Raw genomic sequence first — 25,416 nt, 5'->3', positions numbered from 1 at the left:
CTGCTTCGTATTCATCCAAGATGGCATCCGCTTCATGGGAAGATGGATTCAGGAGCATGACTTCCCCACCTCTTGTGGCTCCTCACAGAGCACACAAGAGGAACAAATACACTGCTACATTACAGTCATGTCATGTGTGATTATCTAACCAAGAAGTGCGTCTTTTTTTCTGTTTTGGCCCATTGTAATGTTACAGTTAGGGGAGGTAAATTGAAACACTGTGCAGAGCAGAGCAGAGCATTTTGATTGAAGCACGTGGAACAGATAAAGTGCAGGAGACCAAAGTTGCACTTTTCCTTGCATGCGCTACAAGGATTCTGTGCAGGATTGCTCCCGTTGACACTGTTCCTTGATCCAAATAAAAGCTTGCTCTGGAGGTTTGTTATGTAATTTCAAACAAGCGCGGAGCCAACTTTGTGCAATAGTTTAAACACTTTCAATACAATTCATAACCCATTTACAACACATCAATACACACACACACACACACACACACCAGACTCAGGGTCGCACCAGCCTCTTGAGCAGCATTCGGGTTTTGTCTTCTAATTTATATATGTCTTATTTACCTTGGTTCTCTGACCTTGACTACGTTGCACACGTCACCTGATCTTTGATATTGCACATTCAATTAATACTTTTTATACTGTGTATACCATAGTTTTATTTAGCTTTTTATATTGATGTTATTATTTGTACTGTCTTTTTAGCACCGCGGGCCCTTGAGTACCATCATTTCAATCCTCTGTATGTGTTACGCATATTGAAGAATTGACATTAAAAGCACCTTGACCTTGGTTTGTAGTCAACTCTATAGTATTGCCTTTTTTTTCAATATATAACTTATACAGTTGCATCAAAATAAATTCGAATTGTGTAGTACAGACTTGGGTTTAACTGTTTTTTTTGTTTCGGTACCTGGCTTCCAGCTGGATTCAAAATACTTGAGTATTGATTGTACTGTACAGTGTATTGTGCAAATTATCATGAATTGTTTTGATGTATTCACTTACTATTTATTTTTGTTGTATAAAGGAAATGAATCTCCTCTTACACCATGCCTTCTTTGGCCTTCTTGCTGAGGTACCATTCAGTATTCATTTTCATTTACATCCAGTTCAATTTCTTTCAAAATTTGCATAAAATGCTATTCTTGTTGCAGTCCTTTGAGTTTTCCATCTGAACATCTGCTTTTCTAGCTGCTCTATAATTCATATGAAAAAAAATTGCTTCTTGTCTTCTGGCTCCCTTCCAGTGTCAGAGTGTGGCCAAGTGTCACCCGGATGGATCTCCTTCTCGTCTACCCCCTAGAGAAACTCACAGTTCATCTGTGTTGTGCAAAAGGTGGCGGGACTCTCAGGCACAAGCTGTGTCGCCCATCTTTGATCCAATTTTAAATGCCAGTCAAGTTGTTTGATTGAGAAGAAAATGAGCGTACCGACGAGAGAGAAAAACAGGACGTGAGGAAAATGGCCAGATTGCTTTGGATGATGAGCCAGCGGAAAAAAATGTGTCCATTAATAAATGCATGCTGGTGCGTGTTAACACTTGAAGAAGTAAGTGGGTCCCGCTGATGAGGACATTGCTTTGTGCTTGTATAATGTAGCATGTATGAAGCTGCGATTGAGTGGGAACAAAGTGCACGCATGTGGTTGTTTCTGAATGATAATAAAGCTACATTGTGATTGTGGTGATGTGACAAAACATCATGACATCTAAAGTCTAACCTGACATCGTCCTGATCCTGTCCTCATCGTAACGCAAGTACATGTTTATGCCTGTAAAAATGTAAATGTCCACTTTAATATTTCAACTTTATTATCCCTCCAGCCTAGCTGCCAGCCAATCACAGGGCCCACAGAGACAGAAAACCACTCACACTTAAATTCACCTAATGGGAAACCAAACCAATGCTGCCTGCACAGAAGCCATTAAACCACCAGTGTCTTTCAATTATATTATAATGTTGATTTTATTCTCATAACTCAATGACTTAATTGTCATAGTTGTTTTTTTTTTCAATTTCATTACACAGTATTCCTTCATATAAACCAGTGATTTCCAACTTCTATGGAGCCAAGGCCCATATTAAAAATCCCACAGCACACCAACAAACAAAAACCTCACAAAAAGTGGATTACTCTATGTACACCCTTCCATCTAATAGAAGAGCATTTATTTGTTCTTTCTGTCACTATGCCTCACTGGCATAAATAAATGAACAAAGATACATTATTTCTTGTAAATAAGTAATTATTTGAGCAATTACATACAACTTTATAATTTCCCTCGGCACAGCTGAAGAGCGCTCATGGCACACTAGTGTGCCAGGCACACTGGTTGAGAAACACTGATCTAAACATATGAATGTTTCACATATAAAATTACATATCTGACTGCTCTCTTGTATTTGAAAAAAAATCTTCCATAGTACCATGATTGAGCTGAACTGAAGGACCAGGGTTCAGGAACGAAGAGCCATCTAGCCTAGAAAGACATCTCCATAGATGTTTGACCCTTGTACTTTAATGGTGGCCGACTGCTCGATGAGTTCAGGGAAGTGGGCGCCCAGACAGGCGTTAACAGCCTCCATCACCTCTGCTGGCAGAGATCTCATTTTATCTTCGTGCTCCTTCAGGGCCTCCTGATTAAGCTACAGACACACAGATGGAGGTTAAAGGTTACATGTCAGGACACATGCTAGTTCCTTTTCTCCCTCAGATCCGGATAAAATAGTCTTAATTTAGTTTTATGCTGACACAATACCATTTTTAAAACCCTCTCTTCGATAAAAGCCCTTCATTTCTTATTAGGGTTACAATGGTTCGCTCTTGAATCTCCTGCATTAATTCACACTGAATCAAGAATCACGAGTCCGAAGTCTCTATTACAAGCTGAGAAGCTTGCAAGTGAGCAGACTGTCACAGAAAGACAGCGAACTCAAAGAAAATACTGCAGGCTCAAATGACTTTGTTTACTGACAGGAGGAGCAGCTTCAGCACATTCAAATTGTGTGAACTGGTATTCTTAAATGCCTACTGAACATACAGTAGGGGTAGAACAATTAGTCGAGTATTTCTTTTTATTTTTCAAATTTATTATCATCCTTATAATTCGTTAAGGGTGTATTCAACACTTTGCTGTGTATTTTTGTGTTGCACACCACACAGTGAGGCAGATCACACATGCAGGCGTTCAAGGAGAGAGAGATGCGCCAACGGTGGGAGGGACGGTGTCGTGCTCAAGAGCACCTCAACAGTAGCCAGCAAGCAGACTAGCATCTCTCCAACAACTAGTTTCCATTTTTACATTTTTGTCCATAGTCAGCGGGGCTCAAACCTATGACCCTCTGGCTCCAAAACTCAAGTCCTTACGGATGAGCTACTGCTGCCCATGTGTTAGCGTAAAAAAAAAAAAAAAAGCACTAAATCATAGTTGTATATTTTAAGACAGGAAGTATAAAGACTGTTGTAGCAGACATGCCACGCAAAAGACCACAGCCTCGCACCACCGCCGCTCCCCGCCCAGGTAGACTGAAACTCCAGAGTCACACGCAGACTCTAAATGGATTAACACATTAAACTATCTTCAACAAGACACAGACATTTGCTTTGCCATGCCGACACTAAAAATCACGTCTGCCCGGGACTTCAAAGGGGAGACCCACTGATGATGGGTTCGCCCCCGAACGCTAAGTTAATTAACTCCCCGCCAGTCGAAGGATTGGACCCGCAGCGACGCCACCGCCCTTCTGAGAGCTGCTACTTGGGAGTTGGAACAGGCAACAGCGACACCCACGGGCGACGGAACGACACTACAGACAGGGGTTCATAAGACAGTCTGTGACTCGACTACTGGGAGTCGATATTTTAAGAACTTTACATGAACGCCACTAGTGACTGTATTGCTGCAAACTTGAATGTCTAACGTCAAATCTGTTGTTAAATGGTCTCGTTATCTCAAATCCAATAATTAATATTTTGTTCCACTGGTTTTAAACCATAAAATAATCCTAGAATGGAAAAATAACGGCAAAAGGCAGTCCAGCCTCTCGGTGTCCGCGAAGGTGGTAGAAAAGGAGGGGGTAAACCCCACTTTTTGAACCTCTAGAAAGTCTAGAACTCAAAGTTCCTAGAATGTAGCCACCTTCCGATAAGAGACTGATTATAAAGGTTTGTCATCATTTCGCCTCAAGTTAAACCCTTAAAAATATGACATGGTGCCCCTCATATCTATTAAATATCTTGATTTATAACGCTGTAATTTAAAATTACGATAACCCGGAAGTGACGCAAGCGCCGCTTCCAATTCATTGTTTTCTTCTAAATTACGCACAATTTGACGTCCCCCAATAAACGCTACTCTGTCTTGGAGTTCAATAATTAGTCCAATGGGGTACAATATTGTACATACAGCCTTGAGGGACACAGTTTTTACAGTGCTGTTCATCTACTTATCCTCATTTAAATGATTCTCTCAATCTAAAAGAATAACCACCAGTTGTGGTGAGAAGTGAACTCCATCTGGCCTTCGCACTGTCGTCATTGTCTAAAACTATCCAACACTTATTTTTTCTCTACTTGCAATAATTGTCACAATTCAAAACAAAACCGACGTCATTTAGAGCCGAGGGATTGGGTCGTTCAAACCAAATGCGTCATACAGCATATCGTAGCAGCACACTGATGACTGATCACTATAACCTAGTTTGTACAGAAAACATACACTTGTGTCACAAGGGTGTCACTGGGATGATAAGAAGCAGGCTCACGAAGTGTGAAGTAATCGATTTTAGGCGTGCGGGTTTTTGTGAAAAAAATACAAAGGTGGTGATATGGACAGCAACATGAGGTTGCGTTGTGCAAACATGACAAAAGCAGGTCAGCTGGTACCTGATTAGTGAGAGCCTTGATCTCCTCCAGCGTGGCCGCCTGTTTCACCAGCAGAGTCTCTTGCTGCATGCTGTACTCGCAAGACTGTAAACCACACAACACAACATGTCAAAAACACGATCGACCGGTAGCTTCCTGATGCCAGCTAACTGGGAGACACGTATGTGTGTGTCTATCTCTAGAGGAGTGTGCCCTTGGGATAAAACCTGAGCATGAGGATCAATACATTTAAGTCATCGCAGGTCATGCTTCCGCAGGTTATTTACGCAGGCCTAATTGCACACAACTCGCTCAATACTGAGGCTCTGCTGATTAAACATCTTATTGTTGTATAAAGAGCTGATGTAATTAATGAGCTGACGCTGATTCAATGGGACAAAATGAGCTGCTCTGCGACCCTAATAACTAGAGGTGAGGATGGTTGGAGTGGACGAGTGAAGAACCGAGTGAAGTTTAGCCCAAATATTACATGTCCGAATCTTGATGAGCCAACAGAGGAGGGCTCGGTGAGTCATACGCCACGCAAGGAGTAGCCGTCTTCCAGTAAACAGCCTCTGAGTAATGGACCAGCTGGGGCTACAGTTAGAAAGACTGCCTGTGCACATGTACAGCACATGTATTGGTAAACAACTCGTGGGAGCATGTTTGCAGATGTGTGTGAGGATGACATGCACAGGGTGATTTTTTTTCTTTTTCTTCAAATCACAAGACCATCTGCCTCGCTGTTACCATAGTTACTATTGTATGTGTTAGATGAAGATGAGTGAGCTGTCGCATTAACGTTGCAGACACACTCACATGTCCATGGGGCATGAAGCATTATTCTGATTTCTTTTAAAGGTTGAATGTTGCACTGTTCCTGTTAGGTTAAAAATTAGTAGACCAATATGTGTCTTCAGAAAGTAGACTAAGGAAACACATACTATCAAAAGCTCAGACTTTTAATTTTATTTTAAGCTTTGTCTGAAAACATCAATAAAAAGTAGGCCATTTGTATTATTTAGCCGAAAGCCATTTGTTGTTTTATTTTTCCAATCCTGTCTTGTGTTGACTATCATACTTGACCAACCAACTGCCATCCCCGACAAGAGTAGGGGATCTATGGTAGCAATAATTCAAAATGAAACTACTACATACTGTGCCTTGAAATGGAATGGGGTTTCCATATGATACACACGTAAGCAAAAATGCTGTCCCCTTCGTTGGAAAAAGAAAACTCCACAATGGTCACTACTTGAGACTGACTAGTGGAAATTTCCAAAACACATCGTGTCAACAAAGCCACAGAGTTTCTGGGAGAATGTACCTTGAACAAATGAGGCAACTCAGTTTTCAAGTCACATCTGGTCTATGTTTACAGATGCAATAGAAAAATAATAAGTACTCCAACTCCTGTGAAACATGAAGGAGACTTGGTTATGTTCTGGGGGGTGCTATATCCGCTATATCGGACACAGGACAATTAATGATCAAATGAGGGGCTGTTTACACGTGCAATTGGGTATTTTGAGATTTTTTTTTCAACGTGAAAGTATTTTCAGTGAGACTTACCACACATTCCGATTCATCAGGCTCATCCGACAGTTCCCTACTTGTTGCTTTTTTCAGCCTGAGAAGGAAATTATTGTTACACGTTTAAATGTACAGTACATTCCAGTATCATTTGTCCTCCCAAATCTATTTCTGTTTTGGACAAGCGCTGATTTATTTATTTTTTAAAGGTTCTAAAGCTCACTTGGCTTTCTGTGAGGAAGATTTTGTCTTCTTCTTGCTCTCTTTGATTTCACTGAAATATAGAAAGGATCACTGTTTGATTATGTTTTTTTTTTCCAAATGAACAATGACCCTGTAAACAACCCTTTGCCTTTAAACCACTGGTGCACGGCTGTGTGCTGGTGACGTGACCTTTTCTTTAGAGTGAAAGGAGAGCTTCAGTGTGTCGTTATAGTGTCAACGTGGAAAGCTACAAGAGCGCAGCTGAACACTCCTGTTTAAACACCCTCTAGATAATAGTTATCCTGAGATAACCATATGCCATTTGGGGACATGGAAACACACACAGGCACGATGCAATAAGCTGATCAAAAGAGATTCAAGGAACCACACAGAGCTTCATTCATTATTAGAGGTTTTCTTGTTACAAAATGTCAGGTGTTTCACCTCACCTCACCTCACCTCTACCTAACACACTAACCACTTAGGGAGTCTGTAATCCCAACACATTAAATAAACTCGACTCATGTACCAAATGTATTGCAGGTGAGGACAAACCTTTCCAAGGTCTTCAGTTCTATGCTGTGTCTGTCATTGGCCATCTTCATCAGTTTAGCCAGTCTCTGCCACACACAAGAAGGTGACATCATCTCAGCAAATAAACAAGACACATTAGGTATACCCACACACATGTAATGAGCTGCAATGCTCTCCTGTTGCTCAATGAGGTCACCAAAATATTACAAACAGCTATCAGTGTTATGTAGCACAGCAAACTACAATCCCAGTGATGCAATACAGAATTGTTAAATGAATCCTGTTCTGTGTCAATCAAAACTCTGAATTATTGTATTTGTAAATGCAGTCGTGGCGTGCAAAGGGGGGGGGGGGGGGGGGGTCGGTGACCGCAGGCAACCACCTGGCTGCGGGCATCCAAACGCCCTGCCTCGTCGATGACTGAATTCGGCTCTGACAAACGTCATTCTAGGAGGGAAAATGTCATTTAAGTTTGACTATGAACAACAGTTAACTGTTTACGCTTCCTTGATAGTTAAAACGAGACGCGAAATGCCTCAAGCTTTTAGCCTTAAAGTTCAGACCAATATGCTTCATTCTTTTTACTTTAAAATATTTACAGTCATTAACTTGCTTTTCACTTGTTAATAGATTTTTTTTTCATAAGGCTTTATGATGGCAACAGTTTAACCCTGGAACAGACTATTTATATTTCCATTACATCTTATGGGAAAATATATTTTGAGAGTCGTAGGTTGACCATAAAGGTTCTATTTAGCCTAAAACTATGAGAGAGATAAAGACCACCAAAATAACATTTCAGTTTTATACAGTTTTAACTCCACTTTAATAGAGTATATTTTGGTTAATAGTATCATAAATACAAATTAAAGTCACTTTAGTGAGTTACAAACTAACTTCTGTGGCATACTGCTCTTTCTTCCTTCTCAGCTGATCACACTGTTCCATCCACAGTGCGCGCAGCTCAGCCTGCATCTTTTGCTCGTGCACTTGCACGGTTTTTTGGCTGCAGCCCAACATGCTTCCTCCTATCAGGGATGCACTGTACAGTGGGGAGAGAATTGAACACATCTCCATTAGTCACTGTGCAGAACTGCTTATTAAACCTGTGCTTACAAAAACTAATCTGTACAGCAATGTTCACTTTGTTAAAGGGACGCATTTTGTACAGTACAAAACCACATTTAATTAATTGTATCTCTGCATCCTCTAATATTTAGCTTGAGTTAGAAAAACACATTAACTGAGAAATATTGGTCAAAACAATGACTTTTAAAGCTATGCTGTCAATTTTCCAAACAAGGTGGAGAGTGACTTGAATGGCCTTTATGAAAAAGCAATTTAAAATAAATCCCCTCACTCTTTTTTCCTCAGCAAGGCCTTTTTCTTGCAGGCCTTGAAAGCATCTGAATAGTTTTGGCTCATATCTTCTGTCTTTCTCTGATACTTCTTTTCTGCTTCTTTGGTCTCTTTCTCCTGACGCTTGATGACCTTCAGGTAGCTCTTGTGCTGTATCAATTCTGCAGTCGTCAGGGTGGATGTTTCTCCAACAAACGCAGACATCGCTTTTATTGTCGGCAGAGGACACGATGGTTTTATAATAAATGAACACATCATTTGAGCTGTATTGTCTTTTGTTAATTTAAACTGCATTCACTAGCGGATTTACCTTCACTAGAACCCGAAGATGATTTATCTGACACTGTACATTCCGGTGATGCACTGAATGGAGCGGGCTCTCCTTGAACATCCTTCTCGACTCGTCCATTATTTGAAATTAGTTCCGAGTTTCTAGAGTCACTGCTTGACTCCTCTATGTCTTTAGTGGTCGTCTCGGGCTGTGTGGCATCCTCTTCAGGGACGACGTCATCACCAGGAAGTGTCTCATATGTGGAACTTGCTGGTTCCGCATCCACAAGAAGGTCTTCAGTTTGTGCAGTGTCTGACATTCTCTCTTCTTCAGCATCTTCTCCACTCGCTTCAGGTGAAGCATCACGGGATGGTGATTCCCTGGCCTCAAGTGGATTTGTTTCCGAAAGCACCATTTCTACTGGGAGGCATAGCAGTGGTCATACATCTTTTTAAAAAAATAAGTGAAGATATTTACTTTTACAAGGAGCATTACCTGTTGGTTCCCTTGCTTTGATCACTGTCGTGTGGGGCACAAAAGGCAGCTCATAAGGAGAAATGTAGTCTAAGGATGACTGCATGGGAACAAAAAATAAGGTCACAGAAGATCACAACTTATTAATGGCGGCCGATGCGCTAAAAACTAGTTCCCTTTGCTGCCTTGTAGATAATTAATTCAGCCAAATTAATAAATTCAAGCAATATCAACTAAAAGTGCAAAACCAGGAACATCCGGTTATAGTTAGAGAAATGCAGACAATCTGTTGCGATGTTGTACGGTATAATATACAGTATCGCTGTAGTATTGGCAAATGTTACAAAATAATTCAAGTCAGTTGTGAATGGAAACCTAAAAAAAAACATGGCATCTCGAGTTCAGAACATTCAGGAGCGATTCGCCTATCCCTTTAAAACAAAAAACAAATATGTAAAAAAATTATATTTAACCAAAAAACCCTATTGTTAATTTTCCCAACTTCATTTTTCTTTTTCTTTTTATTCATGCTTTTTTATTTTCTGTATCCATGAATGTGCGTCCCGCAGCTGAGGCGCACTGAAATGATCAGGGACGCGTAAAGCATGGTGAATCTGCGTCCACAGACGCACAACATTGCTTACCTACATACGTATGTGTGCAAGGCTCGAATTAAGTGGTCTCGCATCAGTTTGTGGGTCAAAATTTGCATTTTGTGCACTGAAAAAAAAACCCAAAAAAACATTTAAAAAGCACAACTGCAAATCAGTTTAACAGCGGAGACGGTCACGAAGACATAAGTCGGTAAGGGCGTATGTGACACAACCCGCTTACATCGCCAATGCACGGACGCGGAAGTGAAGCTCTTCAGTTTAGGAGCGGGAACACAACAGCTGCAAAATCCGACGCCGAATTGAGAAGAGAAAAAAAACACATGCAAAAGTGTGGTAGAATTTTGGAGTGAAATGTAAAGCAAGCACCTGTTCTTTGTAACACGGTGCACAGTGGCAAAACTTTGAGTCAAGTAGGTGAAAAACGTAGCAAATGTGGCTCGAAAGGAATAAGAGTAAAGTGAATCATGTACCCAAACAGAGGAGGGTTTTGGTGAAGTCATATGATGCAAAAAAAAAAAATTGTCTCAAGGTTTCTTCATTTTAGTTTGAACAAATTGAACACTTCTAAAACTTGTAGTAGTACAAAGAATATTTGTCTGATTTCACAAAATGCTAAAATGCTAGCTGCTTAAGTGAAGATACACAAAGGTTGTTAATGCTTTAAAAATAATAATAATAAAAATAATAATAATAATACATTATCTTTTATGTACAATGTGAATTCAAGAAATAAAAACTGCTGATTATATATAAAAGGAAAACAATTATTAAGTGAAGGTCTTTTCTCTTTTATGTTCGAAATTGCTCTTTAACCAATCGATTGTTTGATAGAATTTTCAGTAGGATATCCTTGCTTCGGGTTCCTGTGCAATTAACCTGCGAAAAAATTATAAATTCAAAATGAGAAAGTTGCTCCTCAAATGAAGAAATGACTAACAAAACTCCTCCTCAAAGAAAAAATAATAATAATTTCAAGCCTTGTCTGTGTGTGTGTGTGTGTGTGTGTTGCTGAAAGGCTTCAGCGAATCATTGTCCGCTAAAAGTACGAGTCCTGTCTTGGTGCTAGCTAATCAGAAGAAGCATACGGTGGGTTTTAGTTCCATAAATACAATGGCCATGAGAGTTTTTTTTTCCGGACTCGCTAAATTCTCATTGTTGTGGTAACACCCAGCGCGCCACTAACGACGCAGGGAGCCGCTGGCGGAATGGCTTTGGCTCCGTAGATGCAAACAACTGGGACATTTTAGTTATCTATTAACATGACACAGTTGTGCTCGTATGTTTGATTATCAGGCAGAATTTGGAAGATGTGTACAATTCTTTATTGTGCTCTAATATCATTATATCAGTGGCGTAAAAAACATCAACGATACTATCGTTAATCTTGAAAGTTTTGGGGAAAATATATTGTTCTAAATAATTTGCTATTGTGGCAGGCCTAAACATATAATATATTGAGAGAGAGCAAGAGCAATGGATAACAAAAATATTCTACAAGCAGTATAAAAGATAGAGTAACAACTGCAATATAAATCTGCAATATGGCGGGACCGCAAAGCAAGAACCATGATGTAGTGGAGGATTCATGTATTTGTGCTCCGTGATTATAACTTGCAGGGACTCATTGTTTCCATGACGTGCGTCCCGGGACTCACATAGTCTCAAGTGTAAAATGATCTATACGTTCCAATCAAGCTGCGACTGTGTTACATCACCTTTCCTTAATTAGGGTGTGTATATATTCCATTAACCTTTTCTTTTAACCTGGTTAAGATTTTAAAAACTCTGGTCTCTTGGCAAGGAAAGTAGCATTACAATGAATACAGTGAGCAGCCAAAGCAAGCATAATGAATGTATATATGTCATATTCAAAATACAGTACATTAAATAATGGTGCATCAACAAAATAATTGACCAGAACCTCACAAATGCAAAAAAAAAAAAAATCAGTCTAATGTGCTACCACATCCTTTAAAATGTCCTCACAAATTAAACATGGGTATGTTAGAAATAGTTTGTTTCCTTGTACAGGTATATTTTCACCATTTATGTACCTCTTTTGGGGTCCTTGTCGTCTTCTCGGTGCCTTTTGTTGGGTTGAATAAGGCATCTGTGAAATCTGAGATATGAACATGGTCATTTATCTGTGAAAAGTGATGTGCTTTCACTGAATGTAACCAAGCTATCATTTAGCACTTTGACAACCTAACCCCTCTGTCACCGCAAACAAATTAATTTAAAAGCAACAGAGAAAAAAACTCACCTGCAAAAGCAGCAGGGATGTAGTCCTTGACCTCAATGTACACAAAGAGTGCAGGCAGAGTGAGCGGCATGTTGCTTTCACTGTGCAGGCAGATGTGATGGAAGCCTGCAGGCGAAAACCTCAGTGAAAAGGCCACTACAGTACTTCACTGATCAACGAATTGGCAGAAATCCTGTGGCCTTGAAGGCCTCGCTTCTGTTTTGAGTGAATGTAAATTAAAATACAGTTGTAAGGTTTCCATTTTTACATTGGACTGACCTGACTGAATGGCATCAAGGGGAATGATTCTGTGTCCAAGGAATTTGCCATTTTCCTCATGGACTGCCATTCTCAGAGAAGCCATTTCTGGGAGGAGAATCTAGCAACAATAACATTGGATATTTTTATTGGAGCAACACCAAAGTCACAATATTGTACTTGAACACACATCTCTTATTTACTGTATAAACGTTGGTGAACTGACACGCACCTTGTCAAAAACAAAAGGCTCCTCATTCCACACTGGGTTAATAGAGTTGGGTGTAGTGGACCACTTGGTGCGATATTTCTTCTTGGGGTCTCCTGGCAGTCCAATGACCTCCACTTCGACTCCAGTTTTTACACTCTTGTCAGACAGGAACTGTCCTGAATAGATCTGGTGAGGAGAGCTGTGAGGGTTTTTTTTTTTTATTTATTTTTTTTTTTTTATGACTGACATGAATGGACCATTCAACAGCAGTTTGAACAAATGCTGAGTGATAGTTTTGATCAGCGTTTGTTTCTGAGCGAGATTGCGGTAAGACTCCACAATGAACTTCCATGAAAGTTGTACAAAGTGCCAAACAAGGACATATGAATTGAGTCAAAATGGAACCGTTTCCCAACCAGTTCAGGGTGTACCCTGCCTCCTGCCCGATGACGGCTGGGATAGGCTCCAGCACGCCCGCGACCCTAGTGAGGAGAAGCGGCTCAGAAAATGGATGGATGGATGGAACCGTTTCCCACCGCCAGAATATAATGGGAATTAAGGGTCAATCCCAATTCTATCCCTTAGCCCTTCCCCCTTCGTCTTAGCCATTGGTTTTGCTTGTCTGTTGATGGCTGTGCTCTTCCTGCCCCAGAATAAAAAAGGGTACAGTCCTTTGACCTTGCATCACCCTTTATGTGCAACACTTTAAAAAGCTATGCCTTGATGTTTTATGTTGCGATTTATTGCGAGGAGTTAACAGCCAGTATTAGGACAAACATACCTGTCTCTATGTTTATTATGTGTGACTTCACAATAAAGGGCATTCACTGCTGCCTCGTTCTGGTCAGAGTACACACTGCTCATTGCAGAAACTGCCATTCACAGCAATGTGGTCGGACAAACAAACACAAATAGGGTCCGCCATGATCCTTTCCTCCCTTTTGTCAACAGTTAAACGTCGGCAGAGCTCTCTGAGTATCCATCCATCCATTTTGTAAAGCTCTTGTCCTCGTTAGGGTCACAAGCGAGCTAGAGCATATCCCAGATGACTTTGGGTAAGAGCTAGGATACTACCTTGCATGCATGATCGCCAGGCAATCGCAGCACCAATACAGACAAACAACCATTCACACTCTTCTTCACACCTATGAACAATTTAATGCAGGAGTGTCCAACTAGTTTTCATCGCCAGCCAACTCAGAAATGGTTATCCTAGATAAACGTTGTTTTTTTTTTTATTCTTAAAGATGAAATGTATGTGTTGACTTAAAAGTTAAACACGACTGAATTATACATAGGCTGGAATTATTTTATGTACCACTAGAGGGAGCCCGCATATCACTGGTGGTACTCATACCACACTGACAATCACTGCTTTAGATCATTCCAAAACTTTAAAATTGCATTGCTGTAATTTTTCATAATTTTTGTTGCTGGCATTTCGGAAATATTTACACAAGCGGAAAAGTTCCCCTCGCCGTCACTTATTTTGCCTGCGCTAGGCTGGCACTGCTGTTCGGCCATCGCAATTTGTCTCGGGTTTGATAAATCACATTGCGAGTGCTAAATTCATCTATTTGCATATACTAGGCTCCTCCCAGAACACGCAAAATGAACAGCATGGCCTTAAGTACACCAGGCCTTCAATGATTTAGAAGTCAGTAAACCTGCCTTAATGGTCAGTGTGATTGCCACAACTGTGTCAATCCTGTCGCAGAAAGGGTCAAACTTCTTGTCACCGCGCCGTAGCACGTCGTGCTTTAGTAGGTAGCCCGTCCTCCCATTGAATTCGAACAGAGCCATGTTCAGCTGCATGGGCAAGTCTGAAAAGACACAAAGTCTCTTTAGGGCTCGCTCTTCTAAGCACCAGGATCTGTTTGGCAAGCAGAGCACATAAGAGAGTGTTGATAAGGTGCAACACTGACCTGCTGTGGTGGAAGACAAGAAAGTCTAACAATTAAACTTGAATAAAAACAAATTCAATAGTAAAGTCTTATATTACTGTGACACATGTGCCTTTTTCTTACCCAATGTCTGATAGTTAAGTGCCACCATCTGGCAGCCCACATTCCAAAAGGGCTGGGGGTTGAAATTGGATGAGTCCATTCTTGTTCCTTTTGGGTAAATCCTGCTCATCTGCCTTTTATTATATCTGACAGTGATGAGTGTTAAGGAATAATGGAATTCATTTCATATTTATTTTGGGTGCTTTAATATTAACGTATACCATATTTTGTGCTAGTGTGTGTCTTTTCCGACATGAAATGATACTCAACAAATTCAACGGCAGTCTTGGCAATCATAGTTTCCCCCTTTGTCTCCACAAAAGATGAGATGACATAACTCTTGTTCTTTTCTGAAAAGTGTGTGTGGGGGGGGGGGGGGCAAATTGTTATTATAGTACCGGGACTTTGTTTAACAGTGCTTTTAACAATGCACAAAACCTATTCCAGAATCTGTTTTTGTTCAAGAAGCGAAGACGTACTTCTGGCATTGTCAAATGAGATGAATTTGTTTGGCTGGATGTAGTTGACCAACGATGACATTGCCTCGTATGCTGTGACTTCCTGTCCAGCTGTGCCCTATAACAGATTGACAGGAAATTAAACTGATATTTTCCTGCAGGACAAGCATGCTAGATTTTCAGAGCAATAGGCTGGTCGGTCATGGTATCAACATTGTCTACGAGGTAGACAATGTTGATACCACGACGAGGCATCAAGGTAGACTCTACCTCATCGCAGGTCTTCATTTTTTCCTCATCCTGTTCCTCTGTGTCCTCTTGTTCCTCATTGTCTTCCACAGTCATATCCCCACCTGAGTAAACATCATAATAGACATGTTAGTTGTATCTAAGCAAGCCTATTTGTGGAAACAGATTTCATTAATTTTGTGATCATCATCTTCACCCTGGTTCTCCAGATTGCTCGGGTAGACAGGATTGTTGGAAAGCGGGTCAGTGTTTTGTGCGGGTGAAGTAATGGTTGTCATCTCCTCACTGGCTGATGTGCTCCTCTTCTTGTTGATTTGGTTTGTGTTCTTATGACTTCCCTTCTTGTTCTTGATCAGGATCTTGCCCATGAGCTCTGATGGACTCGGGATCTGCTGTCCTGACTTCATCTTAATATTTGATGCAAAGAGAAAGGACAGGACACAATAGGAATTCCATATCAGTGGCTCATACTGACCCAAAATCTTAGACAGTGATCTTAGAACTGGAGATCGGCTTTGGTGTTGACCACTTTTGGGTTTGTCATTTCAGAATTCAATGTATTATGTCATCATATACATCTCATCATTTGATACTCTTCCCAAGAAGTAATTTGGCTTCATTCCAGCATTCCAGAAACCACATTGTTAATTTAGTCGTACCATCTTGTTCACACTTTGTAGATCACTAGAAAACCATATACTACAAGCCTTAACCAGATTTTGACTTGAACTGCATACAAAAAGTACAAAAACAATGATGTAATTGATATAAAGGTTATTCAAATCTTTAATATCTTTAGATGTACCACTGATGCCCAATTGATTCCCTGACGACTGACAAATATATACACTGATGCGAAATGGCCATGTCCTGGCAATCGTCAGGCCCAGCAAGGACTTTTGTGCTCGCCTAAACACTATCAGAAACACTGACCTACATTTACAACCTAAATTTGAAAATGTGTCTCATCAAATTGTATTAATTTATTTTCAACAGTCTGTTCTCTTCATTTTGTTGTGTTTGGCTGCATTGCTTCCAGTAGTGTATGTGGCTGTTATATTTTTTTGTCCAGTCAGATTTGACCTATTTAGAATCCGTAGTGCTGGCCGATGTAACTTAAACTACATTAGCAATAGGACTGTTTCCTTAATCAATCTGATTTCAAATTTGTCCTCACACAGTCAGCAAGCTGGTTATGGGTGACATCATTGACATCATCATTTTTCCGTCCTCTAATTGGTTGGTACTTTGAATAGCAAAACATGTCTGTAGTGATATGCACACATTTAAGCATTTCATAATCATCCTTTCTGGTTAGTATGATGTATTTCATGTATATATTTATTTGTCATGTGATTCGATAAATATTGATTCCAAACTGCTCCGGATGATGCACATGACACAGTTGTGTCCTGTTATACTGCGATTTTGTATAGTATTGATGGTTTCTGTGATTTTGATGCTAAGAGGTGAATTAAATCAGGTAAGTCCCCACTGAAGGCCCAGGTAGCAAATGCATGGTGCAGCCGATACATAACTGAATCACAACTGATGTAAAAAAAAATGCTTAAGTGATACGCAACTGCTGTGGTGCAGCACTGGAGCACTTACGGGGTATTTGTCCAGAGGCTCTGTCAGCAGGGCATTACCAAATATGGTTTTGCAGTAGTTGGCCATCTTCTCCTGTTGCTTCACTCTAGAATCAAGCACAAAAATGTGTGCCGCTGTCTGCTTTGCCAAATGATAACACTCGCTCAGTCAAAGTCTTCAGACAGTAGCATCGCGTTTGCATGCAGGATAATAAGATTATGACACATTCATTTAATGGAATTATGTGGCATGAGTTCATGGAAAAACTCTTACGAGTCAACATGGTTTTCAAAGGAAAGGATAACGGGATACTGTGAGGTCTTGAAGGCGCTCTCAGCAATGGCCTCAATCACATCCTGTTGAGCAGCACAAAAGGTATAGACAGTTTTGTTTAAAATTTTACCCCTTGGAGGTAGAGCTGCAGCAGGGCTGAAAACGCAATAGTGTAACACACAAACACGTGAGATGAGAACAGAGTGAGCTCATAAAGAATATTCACTTGGAAAGCCAACATTAGTATAAGCTCTGTCTAAACTGGACAGATGTGCTCGACTGGACCTTAGGGTCTGCGACACTGCTCCTGTTGCCCTTAAATGGAAGTGTTGATTCCAGGAGTATGGCGGGTGGTGCCTTCCTGTGTGTTTTTCTATGTTGCGGACTGTGTACTTACACTCGTTTTCCACTAGAACACGAATAGATGACCTTGATGGTTTTGTTAAATTCAATTCTTGGCTTGTCATGATGGTGCTACTACCAGCCACATTATGAATAAATATAACATCGTGAGATTGTAAAATGTACAAAATAAACAAGATCTTTAAATCTTTAATTGTAACTGTTGTAATTTAAATCTCCACAATAAAAAATTTGAAAAATGTGGACCGTCTAAAGTAGAATGGCCATTAGGTCGCAAAAATCAGGATTTAGCTAACAATCGTCACAGGAAACAACGGAGCAACAATGAAAGAAGAACATTACACGCCAGAAGTCACAAAGACCTCACTATTTTTTACACAAGGGTTGGGGTTAGGAGTTACGGTTAGGGTTCGGGGGAGTGTGACGGTGAGGGATCTTAATATATTACATGAAAATGTTCCAACAATTATTCTTAAGTTAAATGATGAACAGTTTAACCGTAAAACTGATTAATTTTAATTAAGTCCACTGTTTCCAAATCTTAACAAATCAGATGTCAAACAGTGACCTTTGAGGTCTGTGTCCATTATTGTATATTTCAGTAAGCCATTTCTATTAATCTTTTGGTCAGATTTTATTTTATTTGAACCAAGTTGAAAAAAGTAATAAAAAAGAAACCATAACTTTAAAAGTTCTGGATGGTAATTGCGCAGAATCAAAGCTGAATGATTGTCTATGTAACAGGTGCTCATCGCAAAAGCCAGTAGCCTTCAAGGTTTCCTTCTTGCAGGACACACATTGAGTGTCTAAGCTCCCATTAACACTTCATTAGGTAAAAACATTCCCAAAGCCAATACATTACACTTTTGGTTATAGTATAGTTTTAATTTTGTTGCATCGATGTATGCATGAGGCATGTACCTTGAAAAGGATCTCAGTGGTCATGGTGAAGCCGTGTGTAATGACGGGCTCTTCCTCTGGAGGTTTCCCCTTCCAGCAGTCCAGTTCCAGACAACGGCAGCCGGACAACAGACACTGGCGGTACATCTCCGGAGAGGACACGCCAGAAAACTGACCAGCTGTGGAAGAATACTTGCAAGGATCAAATGTGTGTTAAGGTAGTCCAAAAAATCAACAGCACATACTGTATGTGACCTGTCAGGTATGTGTTGTGGGAGGACTTAATGAAGTAATGGGGTAGAGGCTGGGTCATGTCATGACACTTGGCCAGCCTGTCCTGCATGACCACTGAAGTCTCAGGACCCACCAGGAAGGACAAGAGGGCTTCTGGGGTAATGAGACCTGCAGATATACAAGAAGATTAAAGGACTAAACATAAAAATACTTCAGCAGATGTTCCTCCAAAGAATGTCACCTCTGTTACAATTAGTGCTATAAGGTTCATATTTGAGCATCAAAGCTTTTATCTGGTCCTGCCGTAGTCGTGGAAAAAGCTCCTCATTGAGCCGGGAGTCCCTCTGCTTCTCGTTGAGGAACTTGGTGAAGTTCTCCTTCGTCATGGTGGGTTTGTTGGAACTGGAGGACACAGTGAGGAACAACAATTACTCAGATATTGCACTATGGGTTCCTTGCCATTCAGCCGTGTAAACCTTTCTGCATTTTAAAATGCAATTTGTTAATTGAGTATTTTGAGGTTTTTTTTCCCCCACATGCCCTGTTTTCCATTTTTGAAAATAAATACCTTTTTAGGGCATTACTCCTACTCCCCTTTCTGCATTCCCATGCTGGAGCCCTCCACTTTGTCCACCACCACCACAAAACCCTCACAGTTATCTGCCAAACTGCTGCTTGTTGTGAAGTGAGCTGAGTTGAGTTCACTGCCAACATACAGTGTCGTATCGCAAGTTTGCACTCCCACATCAGACAAGCGAGAAAAAAAAACAACTGCCGAAAGACGGCTCATATCTCAAATCACACATGAGTCAGGTCAGCACTGTATTTACCTGAAGTCCTGGATTTACGACGTACTCGACTTTACGACGCCCGTGCCTCGTCCGCCATTTTGTCCCAGCACCATAGTGTTTCTGCTTAGCTAGTGCATAGTGCTTGTCTGTGTTTGTGGGCCGGAGTATCTTCACATTTTTCGCCCTCCTTTTTTCACACTCTCAGCATTAATGGTAAGTACAGCATCTTATGTTTTTCTTTTAATGTATTTTAGTTTCTTAATACGAAGTGTTAACCTTTCCTGCTACGGTCACCTGACCGTGGTCGAGAGACGCAGGGGAGATGCCTTCTCCATGGCCGAGGTTCTCCTCCTCGGGGTTAACTCCCTTCTCTCGTTGCACAGCTGAGCTGGGTGGCGGCAACAACGAAGGCACGAAGCAATGATTTGCTGCTTTAATGGCTTTATTAGCTCCTCTGCACATTAACGTCAACGGGTACTGCGCTAATTGCTACTCTTCCCCGGTCGCCGTCACTACACTTGCTACTGTACACATTCGCACCGGCGGGCATTCCTTCCTCCTTCGCAGTCCCGTCTCACTCACACATCGACGCACACGACCACACGTACTGAGCTTGCTGTCACAATCACGTGGGACAATACCCGTAACAGAAGTATTTCGCCGTAAATTACGACTTTAACGGTGAAATCCGACTTACGCGGAACTCGTTCGTAAATCGAGGACTTCCTGTAGTTCCTTTTAGTTAACTGTCTTTGTGTACAGTAATGTACTGTAGGTCATGTCACTTGTCGTGTCATCTGTGGTTGTAAATGCACCGTATATGCCAAAAATAACATTTACCTCTCACTCACCCCCCCCCCCCCCCAAAAAAAAAACTCTGACTCACACCTAAAAACAATTCTGTCTCGCACATAAAGTAGCACTAAAAAACTTCTCACAATCACCCAAAATCTAAATAATCATCAAGATAACTGCTCCTACTCACTCAATAAACTCTCATGCTCACGAAACAAAAACTCACTCAGATTTTTAAAAAAAAGAAAAAAAAGTTGTTACTCATCAAAACCCTCTTACTAAAATAAAACACACAAAATGGATTGTTTTAGTCTAACTCACTAAGAAGTGAAGATCTCATAGATTTCAGGGCGAGGACAGAGATTTGCCAAGAAGGTCTTGAAAGCTGATTCAGTAAAGACATCAGGCTTCATACTGTCAAACTGTAAAACATGATATTCACATTTTCATTTGGCTCTCCGTAATAGTCATGGGTGAGGATGTCAAATTTTGGCAAGTTGAAAAATTGGTTAACCTTTCCTTTGGGGAGGTGTGCTGATGCCAGTGCACTTTCCACTCTCTTCTTATCAGCTGGGAACATCTTGTAAATACTGACAAATGTACACAATATTGATACTTTATAAACCAATATACAGTACACACAATCCTCAAACACTGCAACTGAGTGGTTAGCCTACTTTTTCACTGGGATCTTGCCATCTTTGTTGGTCTGGAGACAAATCCGAACATAGCTAAAATGTTAGACATGATAACACATTAAAACAGAATATATTGCAATTCGCTCAGCAGGATAAAAGCTCATACAGGATGTACACTCACATTTTGTCCAGGAAAATTTGTCTGCAGGCATTATTTCTTGCAGAATTGTAGGCAATTGCAATGATGTCATTCGCCCAGTTCTGGTATGCATTTAATTATAACATTAGCTATATTTGCAATGTCATCACGTTTATAAGCAAAACAAAAACCATATGAAGTAACAGAAACTCACCACAAGAGGGCGATGGCATAATAGCAAGCCAGGAAATTAGATTAGTGCATGTGGAGTTTGAACAAATCGCAATTGTGATTTCATTACTGTTGATAAAAGCAGGATATTGGATTCATAAAGTCTAATAAAGACCACAAACGGAGAGAGAGAAGCTTCATTGTTGTCACCGCAATGGATCAGCGACAGAAATCAAGCATTGTAAACATCTGGAGGAAGCAGACAGTGCCAATAAAACAGTCTGTGCTTTATTACCTGTGTCACTTTATCCTTGGAGGCAAAAAAGTTATGGTAGGTCAGGTTGACAGTGTCAAGACCAGAAACAACAGTCAGTGTTTTGGCCAAATGGTTACTGTCTGGGAAGTCGAGGTTAAACACGTTTCGGACCTTTGGGTGCTGTAAAAGGTAGAGACAAAATGGGTTACATTCAATAAGATGTGGCCAAGCAAAATTTGTTCCCAGCATAAAAAGAACACTGCTCTGCAGTTCAATATTCAATTTGAAACTGACCAAAACTTTCGGAACAAAACTTTTTACACACTTCTAGAACTCACACAACAGCTTAAAGTTCAACTCCTAATCATGCCGCAGTAGATTAAGTAGTAAGTAGTGAGCCGTCAGTGCCAGCAAGGCCTTCCCTACTGTTGTAAACACTATGAAAATTCATTCATTCATTTTCCATGCCACTTATCCTCACTAGGGTCAGGGGCGTGCTGGAGCCTATACCAGCTGATTCTGGGTGAGGGGCAGGGTACACCCTGAACTGGTCGCCAGCCAATCACAGGGCACATATAAACAAACAACCATTCACACCTATGGGCAATTTAGAGTCATAAATTAACGTACCGTGCAAGTTTTGGGGATGTGGGAGGAAACTGGAGTACTCGGAGAAAATCCACGCTGGCACGGGGAGAACATGCAAACTCCGCACAGGCGAGGCCGGATTTGAACCCAGGGCCTCAGAGCTGTGAGGCAGATGTGCTAACCAGTTGTCCACCGTTCCACCACTATCAAAATTTACAACCTAAATGTGTAACATTGAATTGTTACTAATTTATTCTCAATAGTCTATTCTCTTCATTTTGTAGTGCTTCTCTTGGCTGCACTTTATGTGGAATTGTAGATGTTACATTTTTTTTCCAGTCAGACTTCAGCCTCTGTGTTGCCATGTCAATCTAATCTGCTCAGGGCCTTCACAATCACTAGAGATGGCTAATGTAACGAACTACTGTTTCTTTAACCAATCAAGTTTAATATTTGTCCTTCAGGTACAAAATTAACTACTGATGATTAACTACTGATGATGTCCACTGAACCCAAAATGGAATTTATTGTGATATAACAACAGCATAGCGACGAAGGTTGTACAAGCATTTCTGCGCTGGCTGCAAATAGTCAATAAGCCAATTCAAGTAAATTATAAAAGAAAAATGGAGTGTATGCTGCAAAGTTAGCTGTATTCAGTCTTTACTGTGAAGAGACGTGCCCCCTCCGTGCAGGAACAATCAGTAAGTTAATTTTGGGCACAAAATGTATTGTTTTTAAGTTGAATTGTACAGCAGTTAACTTTTTACACTCGTATGACAGTTAAAAATGCACTTGATGCATGAACATGGAGGGACAGATGGTGGTCCACTTTGCAAAAAGGATGGAAATGGCTGTAGTGAACACTTTTTCCAAGAAGAGACGGGAACATAGGGTGACCTGTAAGAGCCGAGGTAGAAGCATGCAGGTGGATTACATCTTGTGCAGGCGATGTAAACCTGAAGGAGGTTACTGACTGTACGGTAGTGGTAGGGGAGATTGTGGCGAGACAGCATAGGATGGTGGTGTGTAAAATGACTCTGGTGGTGAGGAGGAAGATTAAGAAGACAAAACCAGAGCAGCGAACGACGTGGTGGAAGCTGCGAAAGGAAGAGTGTTGTGCGGCTTTTCGGGAAGAGGTGAAACAGGCTCCTGGTGGACAGGAGGAGCTTCCAGAAGACTGGACCACTACAGCCAAGGTGATCAGAGAAACAGGCAGGATTACTTGTACGGATTAGAGACAGTGGCACTGAAGAGACAACAGGAAGCAGAGTTGGAGGTGGCGGAAATGAAGATGTTGCGGTTCGCTCTCAGAGTGACCAGGTCGGATTAAATTAGAAATGAGCTCATCAGAGGGACGGCCAAGGTTAGATGTTTTGGAGAAAAAGTTAAAGAGAGCAGACTTCGATGGTTCGGACACATCCAGAGGAGAGAGAGTGAGTATATTGGTAGGAGGATGCTGAGGATGGAGCTGCCAGGCAAGAGAGCTAGAGAAAGACCAAAGAGAAGGTTGATGGATGTCGTGAGGGAAGACATGAGGGCAGTTGGTGTTAGAGAGGAGGATGCAGGAGATTGGCTCACATGAAAAAGGATGACACGCTGTGGCGACCCCTAACGGGACAAGCCGAAAGGAAAAGAAGAAGAAGCATGAAGTCAAATCGCCTTTAGTGGGCCTTACTCACTGTTTTCCAAAACATTATGCCTTTATCACAATCAAAAGTGACGTTTTTTTTGTGTTGTGTGTGTGGTTTACATCTTTCTACACATTTATGACAGTTTACGAATTTTTAAAAGTTACCTAAACATTGTGTGTTCAGTTAAAGATTTGAGGGCAATAGTATGACCCTGGAATGGATTATGTCAATTTCCAGTGGGAAGAAATTGGAGGTCGACCAGTGGCCCGTTAAAAGATTGCAGTGATTGAGCACCTGGGAGCATAATCATTCCCAACATTCAAATTTGCTCCCCAGGACATGCAAAGAGGGAACCAAAACAATCACACACACACACACACACACACACTCGTACACAATACAGGGCACATGTGAAGAGGTTACATCATCTACGTGCTAGCGTCGAGCAGCTCAAAGCCTTCACTTCACCCATCCCCCACTCGCCCAGATTTCACCACTCATTGAACCCTCTGAGAAAGATGAAGATGGCTGCTCACTGCTTGACTCTGCGGAGGCCAAGTGATGACTCCAAAAGTGCTGAAATCCCAAACATTTTATCTTGCTCAAGAAAGAAAAAGATGCTGGCACCCTCTCCAAGTATCTCTCAAAAGGATGACTCAGCATGAGCTGTGTGTTCATGTTGATGCGTGTGCACCTGTTTCTCTACTGAAGGGGGGCTGGGTTCATGTGGCCATTGGCATATTTGTAATGCAAATATGTTTTTCATACTAATGGGGGCTTGAGGCATTTATTTGCATATCTGCAGATATTCTTACCTAAAACTCAATCAATGGATTTGGCAGTAAATAATACTTACTTTTGGGAGTTTTGCATGTTTTCCTGTTCTGGTATCTCTGATTGTAGCAATATCCAAGAGCGTTGTCTCCTAGAAACAAGAAGCAGACAGTCATCTCCATTACAAAATTCAGGACGTAGGCGCAAGACTGGAGGAAAAAACCCTTTACTTTGATTAGCAAACAATACCCCACTATTTTGTGTACACGATGCATGTTTTTTTGATTGTATTGCTATTTGACACAATAGAGTCCCAGTACAGCTGAACTCTGAGACACAAGGCAGGCGTGCATTTGATGTCAGCTTCACTAGATTTGTGTGGATTTATGATGTGGTGCAAAACAAAAGTTTCCCCATTCTGAGAGGGAGTAAGAGAGAAGGAGCAAGAGCATCAAAGACAAATAGTCTTCTCCGCCGAGTGCATCACAGTTGAGCTGCAAAGTGCAGCGGGATGGCGGGCCAGAATCAGCACCAATCAATAACCTCCACAAGCAGCTGGCACTGCGAGAGGCACTGCAGCTTGCACCTTTCTCACAGTCCTCATGGATTCAGCACCACTTTCACATATTGCGTGTTAAACACTTGCCTGGTGTTGGACTGAAACACGCCATAGAGTGTATATAGCTTGTGCAATGGCATGTACTGTATTACCTTGCTTTGATTGGTCCAGTAGAGGTGAAATCCATGCATATCCATCTTCATTGTAACAGGAACCGTCTTGGTGGAGTCCTTGTTGGAAACATATTTTTGATAGAACAACAACTTGATGTTAATGTGCTCATTTTTGCCCTTTGGGTTGCATATTTGGTCATTTAAATGAACCATGCAACGTATCGAGAACGAGGTGTTTTTTACCAACTCGTGAGCAAAGAAACATGGCAAAATAATGTACATAAATACTGTACAATGAAATATTATTGTATCAT

At 41.0% G+C, this 25,416-nt stretch overlaps 1 protein-coding gene across 4 annotated transcripts; it reads right to left on the bottom strand.

Moving 5' to 3' along the window:
• Positions 1 to 1,806: 1,806 nt before the first annotated feature.
• On the bottom strand, positions 1,807 to 25,346 carry plcb2 (phospholipase C, beta 2). 4 transcript variants are annotated; one of them, XM_061795812.1, is made up of 31 exons: positions 25,142 to 25,346; positions 24,513 to 24,581; positions 21,474 to 21,614; positions 21,050 to 21,129; positions 20,908 to 20,961; positions 20,745 to 20,820; positions 20,552 to 20,652; positions 18,886 to 19,046; positions 18,666 to 18,812; positions 18,432 to 18,589; positions 17,148 to 17,230; positions 16,896 to 16,980; positions 15,481 to 15,691; positions 15,306 to 15,388; positions 15,057 to 15,153; positions 14,843 to 14,927; positions 14,599 to 14,723; positions 14,243 to 14,394; positions 12,593 to 12,757; positions 12,382 to 12,481; positions 12,124 to 12,228; positions 11,915 to 11,979; positions 9,268 to 9,346; positions 8,812 to 9,189; positions 8,503 to 8,707; positions 8,040 to 8,184; positions 7,164 to 7,228; positions 6,628 to 6,678; positions 6,444 to 6,501; positions 4,893 to 4,976; positions 1,807 to 2,653 (listed from the first exon to the last, which is right to left on the bottom strand). In XM_061795812.1, exons 1-31 carry the CDS (start codon positions 25,313 to 25,315, stop codon positions 2,483 to 2,485), a joined length of 3,753 nt encoding a protein of 1,250 aa, XP_061651796.1. In that variant the 5' UTR covers positions 25,316 to 25,346; the 3' UTR covers positions 1,807 to 2,482. The 4 variants fall into 4 exon arrangements, with proteins under 4 accessions (XP_061651796.1, XP_061651799.1, XP_061651798.1 ...); XM_061795815.1 differs by lacking the exons at positions 20,552 to 20,652; positions 20,745 to 20,820; positions 20,908 to 20,961; ... (2 more) ...; positions 24,513 to 24,581; positions 25,142 to 25,346 and adding an exon at positions 20,421 to 20,505 and having other exon boundaries at positions 1,813 to 2,653; positions 8,812 to 9,192; XM_061795814.1 differs by lacking the exons at positions 20,552 to 20,652; positions 20,745 to 20,820; positions 20,908 to 20,961; ... (2 more) ...; positions 24,513 to 24,581; positions 25,142 to 25,346 and adding an exon at positions 19,213 to 20,176 and having other exon boundaries at positions 1,813 to 2,653; positions 8,812 to 9,192.
• Between the last annotated feature and the right edge of the window lie 70 nt (positions 25,347 to 25,416).

Source organism: Phyllopteryx taeniolatus, chromosome 13, assembly GCF_024500385.1.
Source record: "Phyllopteryx taeniolatus isolate TA_2022b chromosome 13, UOR_Ptae_1.2, whole genome shotgun sequence".
NCBI classification, from domain to species: Eukaryota; Metazoa; Chordata; class Actinopteri; order Syngnathiformes; family Syngnathidae; genus Phyllopteryx; species Phyllopteryx taeniolatus.
The sequence above is the reverse complement of the archived record's forward strand: the minus strand, read 5'-3'. Positions and strand labels throughout refer to the sequence as shown.

Excerpts from the sequence above, each read along its gene's own strand:
- plcb2 (XM_061795812.1), bottom strand. The coding sequence starts at position 25,315 with ATGGTTCATTTAAATGACCAAATATGCAACCCAAAGGGCAAAAATGAG. Across the intron at positions 15,389-15,480 it reads GAGCAATCTGGAGAACCAGG|GTGGGGATATGACTGTGGAA; the intron begins GTGAAGATGATG and ends ATGTTTACTCAG. Across the intron at positions 14,724-14,842 it reads ACTGCCGTTGAATTTGTTGA|ATATAATAAAAGGCAGATGA; the intron begins GTATCATTTCAT and ends CATCACTGTCAG.